Raw genomic sequence first — 13,436 nt, 5'->3', positions numbered from 1 at the left:
TTTTCTTCCCTTCGCAGTTAAAATCTGTAGGGATTTTCCCCTATTTTATCTGAGAAATTCTCCAGTTTCATCAACACTTCTGACTGACAAGCATCATTATGGATAAAATTATCTTGGTAATTATCCTGCTGAAAAGAGATGCATCTCCTTATGTGTGGAGGAGGATGAGGAGATGGAGCTGCATCAGGGAGACGCTTGGCTCGAATAAAGTACCCTAATGAGCGCACGGCCTCCTGCAGAGCACTGTGGCTCTCGAGCATCGTGTGCATTTTTTTCTTTTTTCATGCATGGTAAATGGAAACGGAGCAGCCGTCTACTTATGCCAGCCACTTAATGGGGGACCTTGCCAGCTGCAATTATCTTAATTTGTAGCCCCGGGGCCATGTCCAATATGAGGTCCTCCACTCAAGACTAAGCCTCATAAGCGTGCACATTGTAATGCTGTAGAACAAATTAAAACTTCTCTCTACTGCTACAAAGTTGCACCTAATCTACGTGCTTGTGGCTCAGTGCTTGATGTAGACGTATAACTCCAACACAAAATACTAATGAAATCTGCTGCATTACACAATTGTTTTATTATTATTATTATTATTATTATTATTATTATTATTATTATTATTATTATTATTATTATTTATTTAAATTGACTCAAGAAAAATAGATGTAAAGCATTATCATATAAAAGAAATGCAGCATGGATCAGTATGGAAAATCAATCATCCCTTTTCTCATTACATTTTACTGATTTATTTAACCACAAATGATGTTACACTTTTGACTCTCAAACCAATGTATTTGTTCTCCAATATATACATTGGTGATTTCTTTGTTCCATTAAAAAGGGCATTTTATGTTCCGCTCACAGTTAACTGTATTCAAGATTACCTTGACAAGGGAGAAGAGGACATACTTTACTTAAATTAATCCTATTTCCACACAGTTCTTTCTATTCCCTCAACAATTTAAATCATACTGCCTCTCAGGGAAAACACAAGGACACTCAGTCATGTTCACATAAAAGGGGGAAAGTGAAGCCAGATGCCATGCTGATGGTTCATTGTTTGAGAAAGTTCTGTTTGTTCTTTCTTATCTTTCAACCTGTCCTCTGTGCTCAAGAGGTGAACTCTGCATACACATAACCACTGGAGATATGAATAGTTATCATGTGATATAGCTTTTTGACATCTTATACTACACTGGATGGTAATGTCTTTCAATTTCATTTATCTGACCTCTAGATCAGCGTATAACTTTTCTTTATTCTTTTTTTCACGCTATAACCACATAGTGAATTTAATTGCCTTGAAACTCTGTTGAATCATGAAAAGCTTAATAATTGCTTTCAAATCCAATTAAAATAACCCCTCAGTAGTACACATCACCTTTAATCTATTCGTTTTTCTCATTGGGGAAGCCTTATAGCTTTTGTGTCTAACCTTCCAACAAATTTCAGATCCCAAGCAAAGACCCTTACCCATTTAGATATTACAGTATTTCCTTTTCTACAGTAACGGCTGTGTCCACACTTTCCTTCATTACAGTTCACCGGACCGTGTGTTAGCTTTTTCCTCACAAAAATGCGTGTGTGTGTGTGTGTGTGTGTGTGTGTGTGTGTGTGTGTGTGTGTGTAAATGTATTATCCGAAAAATATTTATATGATAGATTTCCCCAGTTTAATCCCACAAAGTGTTATCATTTGTCAGAATTCATACCTCATTAAATAACTTCAATATGGTCTTGCAGAATTAATTAGAGGTAAAGTGTGTGTGTGGGTGTGACCATAACTGAAAAGCTGAATTGTGTTTTTTATGTAAATTGTCTTTGAGTTTCAACAATAAAAGACTTGCATATGTTCCATGTAACTATAACCATGAGCTGTATTAAACTTAATCTAATTTCCTTGGTTTACTGTTCTGGTATTTGTGCACTTGCTTGCCTGCTTGCGAATTAATTTCTCTTGGTGCTTGTCAGTGTTCTGGCCCTTGTCATGTCATGGAATCTGTGTGTATATATAAATCTTTTCGTTAAGCTTTTGTGGAGATTTCACACAGCATCTCACCAGGACTAGTGGTGTGCATCAGCTAGCTGAAGGAGGTTTTTACTTTCTTGCAGTTGTTAAAGTTGTCACATATGACATATTTAAAAATTCATTATTAATAAATGCTTATGCTGATAGTAGTTTTAGTTTTTTGGGTACCTGGACCTTCAGTGGGGACTTGCCGATTTAATCCACCTCTTTATACCACCACTATCACGTCGCAATTAAAGAAACCATCAAAACTATTCAAAAACCTAATATAACAACGTGTGGCAGAGAGAGAGGCATTTCACATATGGCGGGAGAATACCATTTTTACTAAAGCAAGCTCCAAACCTCTACACTACAACCGCAACTGTACCACCTACATCATCTGGAGCAATTCAGAATCAATATTTGTTTAATAACATGACAAAAACATACAAAATGTAAATAAAATACAACCTTAAATACCACCAGAGATACTCATAATGCATACTCACATAATAAGCACCGCTCCTCAGAGGCTGTAAACCAGTGATACCACTATTAGGCACTGGTCTGGAAGTGGTAAAGAAACCCTTACCCGGGCTGAGTCAAGCTAGCTAGCTTCGGGGTTGGCCGACCTCTCCTCACGATGTCTAGCTTTTCTTGAAAATGTATTTTTAAGTATGTTCAAGACCAAATCAATTTCTCTTCCTCCGTCAGCCATTGTTGGCATAAAAAAGTCTAACTCAGATGTATTAATGTGTGCAGAGCCCTACAGACATGTTTTGCCAGTCGAACTTGGCTGTAACTGTTTCCCTCTGACCAACCAATCAGAGGATGGAAAAATACTGACGCTATTCTGGGCCAGCTAGCTGGTCCTGTGAGGCGAATTTGAAATCTGATTGGTTAAAGAAACAGTCCCCTTGCTAATATAGACTAAGGTACATTGGCCAGCACTACTGATTGTGAAGGCCCTGGGCAGATGAGATTGACAGAGCAGCACATATAGGCTGAAATCTGATTGGACAAAAAATTGAACATCCACATACCTGTACTGGAAGCAGTGCAGCCAAGAGAAACGCTTCGAAATGAAGAGAATAAACTGTTAGGAATAAATTTATACAATTTCATGAAACAAATACTAGAATTTAGGTTGTAAATGTAGGTCAGTGCTTCTGATAGTGTGTAGGCCAAGCTCTCATCGCTCTGGTGGCCCACCACTGATACTGACACCACTATATATATATATATTCTCATTCATTCATTTTATATATATATATATATATATATATATATATATATATATATATATATATATATATATATATAAAATACATATTATATATATATATATATATATATATATATATATATATATATATATATATATATATATATATATATATAAAATACATATTATATATATATATATATATATATATATATATATATATATATATATATATATATATATATATATATATATATATATATATATATATATAAAAAAAAATAGAAGCTAATAAAACACTTCTAGTTGAGAGCAGTAATGAACTTGGGTGATATAACTTAGACTGAAGAACTGTGAGAGGATTTAAAAATTATGCTTTCCATTTCTACAATCCTAATTTCTCTGTTTTTTTTATTAGGAGTTTGTGATGGGGCTTTAAATAAATAAAAATGTAACAAAAAAAAGAAACGAAAATAAACAAAAAATAGAATTTTTGTTTTGGCCTCAGCCACTGTTTTTAAACTTCTGAATATACCTGCTTAAGGTAATTTTGTTTAATAATAAATGCTGCAATGAATTCTGAATATGTTGAAATACTGTTACTGTTTCATATTTTTTTTTAGGTTGCATAAATAAAATAAAAATCTATAGCAGGCCTCTGAGCTAAGCCTGTGATACCACGCATGCTCAGTATTCTTGCATTGATTGGTTGGGAAAGGGCCATGTGACAGTGCAGGAAGAAATGTGGGCGCCACTTTGGGTCGATAAAAAAATGTATGCGCTGGGAGCCAAGGAGGCTTTCAGTAATGAAATCAATAGCTGCGCTTGGCTCCAGGCATTAGGATCATCAGGCCGGCTGTTATTTAGTCATCGTTGTCCTAACAGCCCTAGCACAACCTGGCTAGCAGTTAAAAATCAATAAAGTGACACCACAGCCAGCATCCCAATTACTGGTGAATGTGGTGAGAAATCAATGCAAGTGGTTGCCATTAACAGGTCCTACTGGGATATCATACCACATTATTTGTGTTAGGGGTCTCTAACTCTCTCACATGCAGCGCTGCTTTGCTCATAGTGGAATGTCATCAGGTGTTATGACGGTACATGGCGATCAGAAGAATTGGACTATGATCATCTATGCTACTGTTGAATCCTAATCCGATTTTTAATTATATAAACTTGTGCTTAGAGTGATCACAATATATATATATATATATATATATATATATAAAATGTATAAGTATAAATATATCAATCTAGGCCTCATCGAATATCAAATCTCTTTCTCTCTGAAACTTAACAGAAAGATTTATGTAAATGGCACACCAAAAGCTACTATTAACTTTCTTCTCTCTTGCAGCAACATTGAACAAACCGAACGCTGTTCCTCTGTGTCTCCTAACATTACTGACGTGATGGTGAGCACATCGACACGTCACCTTAACTTCCCCCACTCTCACTCATGGCCCTCGGGCTAAATAGAGACACCTCCAACCCTCCTGTCCCATTTATGATTGACACCTCTCAAGTGTTCTTCTGACAACTTAGCCCTCCCTTCCTTCTTACAGCGCTCTCTCGCATACAAAATACCTTAAATAGATAGGAAGGCAAAAGGTGCAGGCGCATGCGAGGTATCTAACCAACTTGTGCTCTTTATCGGATATTTTCTTGCTGCTGTAGTGTCTCCTTCTGGCAGCTCATGCATATGGAAAGAAGAAAATATGTTCTAGCTGAGATAAGAATGGTTCCTACACCGAAAATGCATAAGAAAAAAACAGTACAATGGCAAACTTGATGCATAGTGTTTAAATTGACAGTGGTGTGATTGTGAAGAGGGACAGGACACATTGCTTGTCACCTAGACGGAGATTGGCTTAAATCCTCATGCTGTGATGTCCAGTGTATTAAGGAAACAGGAAATGGAATTTTTTATTTAACCTTTAATATGACAAGGCACAATTTCAACACATTCTTACAGTGGCAACCTGGCAAGCAGCTAAGTCATTTGAAGGGATGGCCACCATAACAAGAATCTATAGAAGCATATAGTCAGAGAGAGAGAGAGAGAGAGAGAGAGAGAGAGAGAGAGATACACATTTTAGTTTAAATTCACTCAAAATTATACTTAATAAATCTGAGAAATATATTACAATTTTAGATTTTTGGAATATTTTGCAAACACGGTCAAAAACTGTAGTATTTACATTCTCCACAAAACAGTATTTACCATTCCACTATACGGTTTGTTAAACATGCTCCTTTCAAAACACATTACTGCTCTATTTATGGATATCAAACACTTTGAATATGCAGTGTTGTAGACTGGAAATAAGCAGAAATAAATGGAATAGACCTTTAACCATTGTGATTTACTAGCAGCTGATATTTTAGCAGCAAAAAAAGACATACATACACACATGCTGTTGAACATTATCAATGATAAAACTAGATTAGGAAGCTCCTAAAGTAATAGTAGTACGTGAAATATGTGCATAAGTGTAAGGGACTGTTTTTGGGCAATATTAGACTTGAAAACATGTGCAGACTTGACTCATACATACGCTCTCAGTAGCAACAAAAACCTGTTTTGCAAAATTCCTGTGGTTAAAGTATCACAACTGCCCTAACAGCTTTATGCTGTTAGGTTGCACGTATGCAGCGAGTAGGAATGGCTGCTTTTATCAGTTAATGATGTAACTAACATTCCACAAATCAGGAGATGGATCACAAACTTTTTTTGTCCTCAATCCCATTGGTAGCCAATGTGCCAAGTTTCAAAGTTAAACTTCGTCTCCTCTTCGGACACGCTCACAACTAATCGCCAATGGTCACTGTGACTCAGGTTACCAACTGTCGGTAAAAACTAATGGTCTTTTGTCACGTTTTGACTGGAAGTGTGAACAAAGCTTTAAACACTTGAATGCTTGTACATGAAATTTATGTAAAAATTCAGGAAAGCCTATAGTATTTTGAGCTCTATATTGTGATTAAAAGGGTTCTTAAAGAGTTTTAAGTGTGTCCTATTTAAGATCACCCAGTTTAACCAGCACAGACCAACACAGACTAATACAGACTGGGTGATAGCAACAAGTCAAAAACAGGGGACAACTACTTAATAACTTAATACAACAGTTCTTTTTTGGGAGTGTTCTTTTATCATAAATTGGCACTCCTCCACCCTTAAACAGTCTATCTTGCTGAAACAGGTTGTAGTCAGCCAAGTTAACAGAGTAAACAAGAGAATTACACAGCTATGTTTCAGTGACCTTTTCTTTGTTACTATTTTTTTGTAGTCACTATTTTATTATGTCATTATAGTGATAGGTGTCTGACAGTACTTTTTTCAGGGGTGGGGCTGAAGGCGATCTACCATTTATGAAACTCAATGCAAAGGGAAACTACACAAAAACATTTCCTCCGCACTGTCACTATGAGTCAGCAAAAAAAAAAAAAAAAAAAAAAAAAACATAGGACAATATTTGGAAGATGCTATTGATTTATAGCAAGGGGGAGCATTAAATTAATCTGCATGATATCACTGACACAATGATTCAGCTTCCACTGTGTAAACCCTCATGAATTCAGCATTATGAATGTCTTTAAAATGTTTGGTGCAGTGTTCAGAACTGATTTTATTTTCAAATCAGATTGGTTTGAACAATAAAACAATTAGCCTAATAGTAGCTAGCTTGGTATTGGCACAGTGGCTACTGTTTTAAAGATTATATTAAGCTTAATGTTAGCTAGCACCTTGGCTAGCGATCCACACTGTGTGTGGAAACAATACAATACTGTGCATGCTATAGGTTGCTGTATGGTACAAATGATTTGCCAATACATATTTGTAAAATGGGATGGCAAACCAATTTTTTTTTTTTCTTAATTAGCAAATTAACTACCTACAAAACAGGCATTTAATCGGCTGCCATTTGCAGTTACTCCTTAATTCTTAGAAAAAAAACTCTACTATCAACTATGTACCATTTGGAGTGGCAAGGTGTTTTATCTTTTGTGGGTTTAGGACAGCATATGGCTTTATTGTTAATAATAAATAATTATTAATAATGATAAATTTCTTATTGTTAGTTTATTGTTAGTCATTATCATCCTTTATATTTACTCATTATTAATGACGATCACTGTTCTAAAATCTTTTTTAAAAACTACATTCAAGAAATCACTACATGAATTATAAAGAGCATTATAAGTCTGCTGCAGTGTTTCATTTCAAAGTTCAGATATTGCAACATTTGCTAAAGCCTTAGGGGACAAAGGTTAGACAAGCTTTTTGGCTTCGGCTCAAGAAGGCGGTCTATAAATTCAAAATTCACTGTCAGCATACACCCATAGATAAACCAGGATATTCTCACACTATTCACACATGTAGTTTGCTACATATCAGAGGTAAGTTCAACTTTTTTCTTTACACGGTTTCTTGGCACATCTCATACACTTCAGTTTGCACAAAGTAGCTTCAGGTCAGAACATGTTTTACAGTACTGGAACTATTGAACTATTTCAGCTCTTTACCACATGGGAGAGATATTACGGTGTTTTTCTTCGGATGCTAGAAGCTGAAATGCAAATTTGGGGATCGTTTTCCCAAACACAAACACTGAAAATAAAAAAATCTAATACATCAGGCAAACTGGAGCTGTGTAAATGCAAGAGAATAGGCAAATCTGTGCTCTGTACATTTAAATACAAAAGAAACTGTAGAAAATGCTTAGCAAATTCCAAAAACATAAAATAATGGTCCAAAAAGCATACATTTTTAATACATTTTTAATGCTGTGTGGTATTGGCATGTTTGGTATTTTTAAACTGCACAGGAGTAATTTAATATTTCATGAAGCATAAGTTTTCTGCTGAATAATGTACAGCCTAATTTAAACATAATTCAGTATGATAGAGGGTTTTCATTGTCCAATAGGATTTATATGAAGGACTATATATATTGTACAGTCCGGATTATGACTAAATCCTGAGGTGCCATTAAGATCTTATTTTGAATGGCAGACAAAGAGATTTGCAAATGTTATTGGGGAAATTGACTGACTTTGGATGCATCAAATACCATTTCTTTTATGACAGGAATTCATTGAGGAACTCTGACAATGGCCCAGATAATTGACAGCGAGGTTTTCCTGGCCTTCTCCACTTATGCCACCATTGTCATTCTCAAGATGATGTTCATGAGTTTTTTAACGGCATACTTCAGAATCACCAGAAAGGTAACCGAGGATGTATAAATCTTTTAATATGTATAAACCTTAAGAGAATAGCATGTGGAGTAATTTAACACCATTTTACTTTCATTACTCCTGTGGTTTGGTGAAAAATATATTTCAATCTGTTTTATCCTATATGAATACTCGAATTAATAGAAAACGTCACCCTGAAACACATTAAACATGTTTATAATACGGTTTTTCTCAGTTGCTTTAGAGCATTTCTCGAATCATCCTTAATCTTTGCAAACCAGTTAGTGCATTCTCAAAAAACACTTTGGATTTCTTGCAAAAGCCTGTACTTTTCTCAAAATCCTTACTTCATCTCTCAAAAGTAAGTATTTGAGTCCATGAACTCTCATCTCATCGCCATCAGAATAACTATTTCATTTGTCAATGTTCACTAACAAGATTGTCAATTATTGTTAGGATTACACTGATTAAAAATGCACAAAGTTGAATTTCTTCTGTATGGCATATAGGAATTTCAACAGCATACATTTATTTATTTGATTGCATGTATGATTTATATTAATTGCAAAAGACTGGACAGGATTAACACTTTCACTGTACTGTAATAATGTTCGTTTATTTTCCAGCGGTTTTATCTATTTTCGGAAATTGTAATTCTTTGTTTTGCTCTGTCTGTATACTCTCAGTTAACAAGACAAAGGTTCAGGAGATTTATCTTCAACCTATTATAGAGAACTAGTTGATTATTGTTTGATGAAGGCGAGCCATTCATGCCTTCATTAGTAAAATTCTAAATTCATCTGCACAATTTATCACATTTACAAAAAAAATGTAATAGAAATTTAAGCTTGACAGATTCTGACAAATGTTTTAACTATTTTGAAATCAATGACTTCTGATGCTGAGATGTTTTGGTGGTTAAGACTATTCAGGTGAAACCAGTATTTAGATCAACATGACATAAACAACTAATAATGTAGGAAATTGGAGACAATTGTACACAATCCATTAAACGAATGCTTTAGTACAGTTTTTCTCAGTTGCTTTGTAGCATTTCTCAGATCAGAAATGTAATTCCCAAAACTACAGTTCTGATCTGAGAAATGCTACAAAGCAACTGAGAAAAACTGTAATAAATATTTGTGGCATGCTTAGAAATGCCGAATTTTTTGTCATTATTCTTGTGAGAATGTTTCTGATTTGTGCTACGACTACTTTACATTGCCAGCACAGATAAGTTGATGTTTAAATGAGAAACACTTTTATAATTTTGCTGTTATCTCCTAAGAACAGAAGAGCAACATTTTGGTTTCTCACTCACCCTTTCCTCAGTGTTGTTGAATATCTTTAAATCCAATGTAGAAGTGAAGAATACAGCAAATGTTAAAATCAAAAATTCAAACAACTATATAACTCTGTGCTGAATTATGTCAGAGACTCAGTTCAGGCAATCAGATGATAGCACTAAAGTTAACATCAAAATTGAAGCTTTTTGAACCTGGTCTGCTTAAAATTAAAAACACTGCTGTGTTAGAGTTTTAGGTAGAGACAAAAAAATAAGTCCCACAGGTGCTATTATTAGAATGTAGTCGAATAGCATTGTGGGTAATGTAGGAAATTCCTAACCAAAGGAAAAAAAATTATAAAATAGTTCTAAAGATTTGTTATAAAGAATTGTTATGCAAGTTGTTCAGGGTGGAGTTTTCTTTTAAAGCAAATGTACACATTAACTACAACTGAGTGCAAACTTTACACTCACAATCATACTTTTATAGCAAAACTAAAGATAATATTAGTGTGCTAGGATACTAAAAGTGGACAAATCATATTCCTAACATTTATCATTTAATTCCATTTCATGCACCAGCAGTCCTGTAGTGTTGTGGTAAAATTACTACTTAACTGATGAATTAAAATGTGTCCTGTGATTATTTAGCTTAGTAGGCATAGTGAATAGTCTCTTGTCCCATTTACTAGGCTGCAGACCTGAAGATCCAAAGGACTGTACTGTTTTTACTACAATATCTGTACTTGCATGTGATTTACACCTGTTGAACAGTTTATATATATATATATATATATATATATATATATATATATATATATATATATATATATATATATATATATATATATATATATATTATATAGTTAATTTAATTGTATTTATCATTTGTTATTAAAAGATCCAAGTATAGTTTGGTTGTTTTTGTTTTGTTTTATAGTTATGATTGTGTTACACAAAATTTCTTTTAAGGCTTTTGCAAACGATGAAGATGTTCGTACGGCCAAAACTCCTGAGGAGAAGAAAAAGATGCTACGGGTCAATGAAGATGTGGAACGGGTGCGAAGGTATAACATCTATTCAACCTACCTCAGACGTATAAAAGTCTAATCTGATTCTATTGTGTAAAAATAAGCTTTGCTTTGTAATTACAGATGCCATCTGAACGACCTGGAGAACATTATCCCCTTTGTAATAATTGGCTTGCTCTACACTCTGACAGGACCAGAGCTTTCCTCAGCTGTGCTCCACTTCCGCCTGTTTGTAGGGTCACGTTTTGTTCACACAGTAGCATATGTAATGGCACTGCCTCAGCCCAGTAGAGGTCTGTCCTGGCTAGTGGGAATGGTCGTTACTTTTTGCATGGCCTACCAGGTTCTAACTGTTACACTGCGGCTGTAGGAAGAATCCCCTGAGCAACATTATCAGACAGTAGACCTCTCTCATGTCTTATCCATTTATCACTTTTTGGTGCAGCACTGTATAAATTTTGATTTAAAAATAAATGTGTTAATACAGACTATACAATAACATCAAATGTTAACTCTATTTTAGTCCCTTCACTTTATATTGACCAGGAACTTTTTCATGTATGTAATCTTTTGTCCAAACTATTTTTAAGGGATTGTTATTGCAGTTAACTTTTTTTCTTTTTTTTTTTTTTTCTTTCTGTGAATTTTAATTTGAATTTTCTGTGAATTCATGAATGAAATTCCAGTCCATTTCTGTTTCAGGTTATACAGTAACACTAAACGAAAATGTAAAAATATATGATCTATCGGCTACAGTAACACACCACACATCTATTTGAATGTTTTATAGTGTATAGATTGAGGAGATGCAATATTAAATATAGAACTAAAATGTCATAAATGATTTTATATTTAAGCCCTCATTTATGACTGGGAGGGAGAGTTTGTATCTCATTTCTAAACATGATATAAATATACTCAGATATCTTATGTCTGCCCTTTGACCTCAAAGCCCCTTTGTATTCCCTGAGCAGCCTTTATAATCACTCAGTTAGATTATTGGACTATACAGTATTGTAGGAAAAGCGATAAGCACTGCAACATTAATAGTAAACAACAAAGAAAAAATAATCTGCATACTCTAGAGAGCAGGTTAATATAGTAATGGTCAGATTTCTCAGGATATCTTGGAACCCAACTCTTGCAACTCTAAATTAACACTTTTTTTTTCTCAATAAATGAATATTCTTAACTATCTTGCTATTATCAGTTGTTATTGAAAAACGTCTAATAAAAGCATCCAATATTAATTTCAATATTATCCAATTTTTTTGTGTGTGTGTTTGTGACATATGTGACATATTTTAAAGAAATTATATAAATTATAAGAACTATATTATACTGTTATGAAAAAAAGTCAAAAATGTAAAGTATTTTATAATCTGTCTCTTATAAGCTTTTTCTATTCTGCTTAAAAATTAAGGTTTAAATCTTAGCAAGGGTTTAGAGTGTTACAAAATCATAGCGAATTATAACTAAGCCATGGCACACTAGAACATCTCATTATTAAAATGTCCTTTTACCATAAGTGATGTGCTCTGCGTCCACTAGAGGGAGGTGCTGGAAAACCCAACCTATTTTAACTGCTTACTGTACACAAAATACTGCGCGCGTGTGTGTGGCAGTCCAAAGATTTGATCATACACTGATATCTTTACCTTGTAACTGTTTATAGTTTAAAATACATGAAGAAAAAAATCCCTGAATAAGTGATGAATCTATATAATACAGGCACACTGGAGACAAGTCACCAGAAAAAGTTAATAAAAACACATTTTTCTTAGGTATAATTGATAAGGATCCAAAATTTGCCCAGTAGAATGGACTCCTGTCAGCACAAAAGATATTAAAAACCTTCTACAGATCTGATCGACATGATCTACTTTTTGTATCATATTAAACAACATATTTAGGTTTTAAGGCTAAAAAACAGGCAATGCATAGAGAGGCTGTTCTATTCATTTATTTTGTGTTTTTGTCCAGATCCAGGCCAATGCTTCAGTCAAGTCAAGCGTTTTACAGCTTTGGCGGCTGAGAAATGCCTAAACCTTGCTCAATGATCAGTAGTTACTGATCCTCCTACTCTGTCTATGGCACTGGGGCTCAGCTCTCGATGCTCCTAGTTGCACCTGCACATCTTTCAGAAAACTGGTCCAGAATTAGATTTGTTTGACTTGTTTCTTATAACCTGTGCTTCACCTTATACAGTAGCTTCACAGCAGCGTATCAATATTCTGAGAGACATTCAGATGTACAGACAAGAACACTGTTGGGCCGCCTGTGCACCTCCATGACTATCAGAACATTTCCTTGCTCTTTGTCTCTGTATTAAGCAGACATCGTATATTTCTCAGATCTGCCCGCTGCCTTATTGTTCGGGTTATTAACTGTACAGGGGCTTAATTAGGCAGAACTTCAAAGTGGTGGCTCAGGCTGGTGCTGAGGTGCGGCAGAGATTTATATCACACAATGGCTCCCCGGCTCCTGAAAAATTAATGAATGCTTAGCCGAGATCCGACTTAGAGCCGACACTCTGCATTATAAATCAATTTGAGTTTGAGCCTTGCTGTCTGCTGCCCGCTGGACCTCGCAGCGCGGACGATTCGAGGGCACATGCTGATTGCAGGTGATGGTTCCATGGCGGCTGATTCTGAGGTAATGTGTGGACTGCTGGTGC

General features: G+C 34.9%; 3 protein-coding genes across 3 annotated transcripts in view; 2 read left to right on the top strand and 1 right to left on the bottom strand.

The window, feature by feature from the left end:
• Window positions 1-13,436, bottom strand: part of tmem178bb (transmembrane protein 178Bb) — a 485,881-nt gene that overhangs the window by 67,529 nt on the left and 404,916 nt on the right. The window lies entirely within an intron of this gene.
• The window catches only part of hmga2 (high mobility group AT-hook 2), a 164,265-nt gene that overhangs the window by 101,909 nt on the left and 48,920 nt on the right, over window positions 1-13,436 (top strand). The window lies entirely within an intron of this gene.
• mgst1.2 (microsomal glutathione S-transferase 1.2) lies at window positions 7,521-12,015 on the top strand. Its single transcript, XM_083528177.1, has 4 exons — window positions 7,521-7,643; window positions 8,334-8,473; window positions 10,701-10,795; window positions 10,883-12,015. Exons 2-4 carry the CDS (start codon window positions 8,357-8,359, stop codon window positions 11,127-11,129), a joined length of 459 nt encoding a protein of 152 aa, XP_083384303.1. The 5' UTR covers window positions 7,521-7,643; window positions 8,334-8,356; the 3' UTR covers window positions 11,130-12,015.

This window comes from Silurus aristotelis (assembly GCF_946808225.1).
Source record: "Silurus aristotelis genome assembly, chromosome: 24".
In the NCBI taxonomy this organism is placed as follows: Eukaryota; Metazoa; Chordata; class Actinopteri; order Siluriformes; family Siluridae; genus Silurus; species Silurus aristotelis.
Note: the sequence above shows the minus strand (reverse complement) of the source record. Positions and strands in the feature narration are given on the sequence as shown.

Excerpts from the sequence above, each read along its gene's own strand:
- mgst1.2 (XM_083528177.1), top strand. The coding sequence starts at position 8,357 with ATGGCCCAGATAATTGACAGCGAGGTTTTCCTGGCCTTCTCCACTTAT. Across the intron at positions 8,474-10,700 it reads ACTTCAGAATCACCAGAAAG|GCTTTTGCAAACGATGAAGA; the intron begins GTAACCGAGGAT and ends ATTTCTTTTAAG. Across the intron at positions 10,796-10,882 it reads GATGTGGAACGGGTGCGAAG|ATGCCATCTGAACGACCTGG; the intron begins GTATAACATCTA and ends TTGTAATTACAG.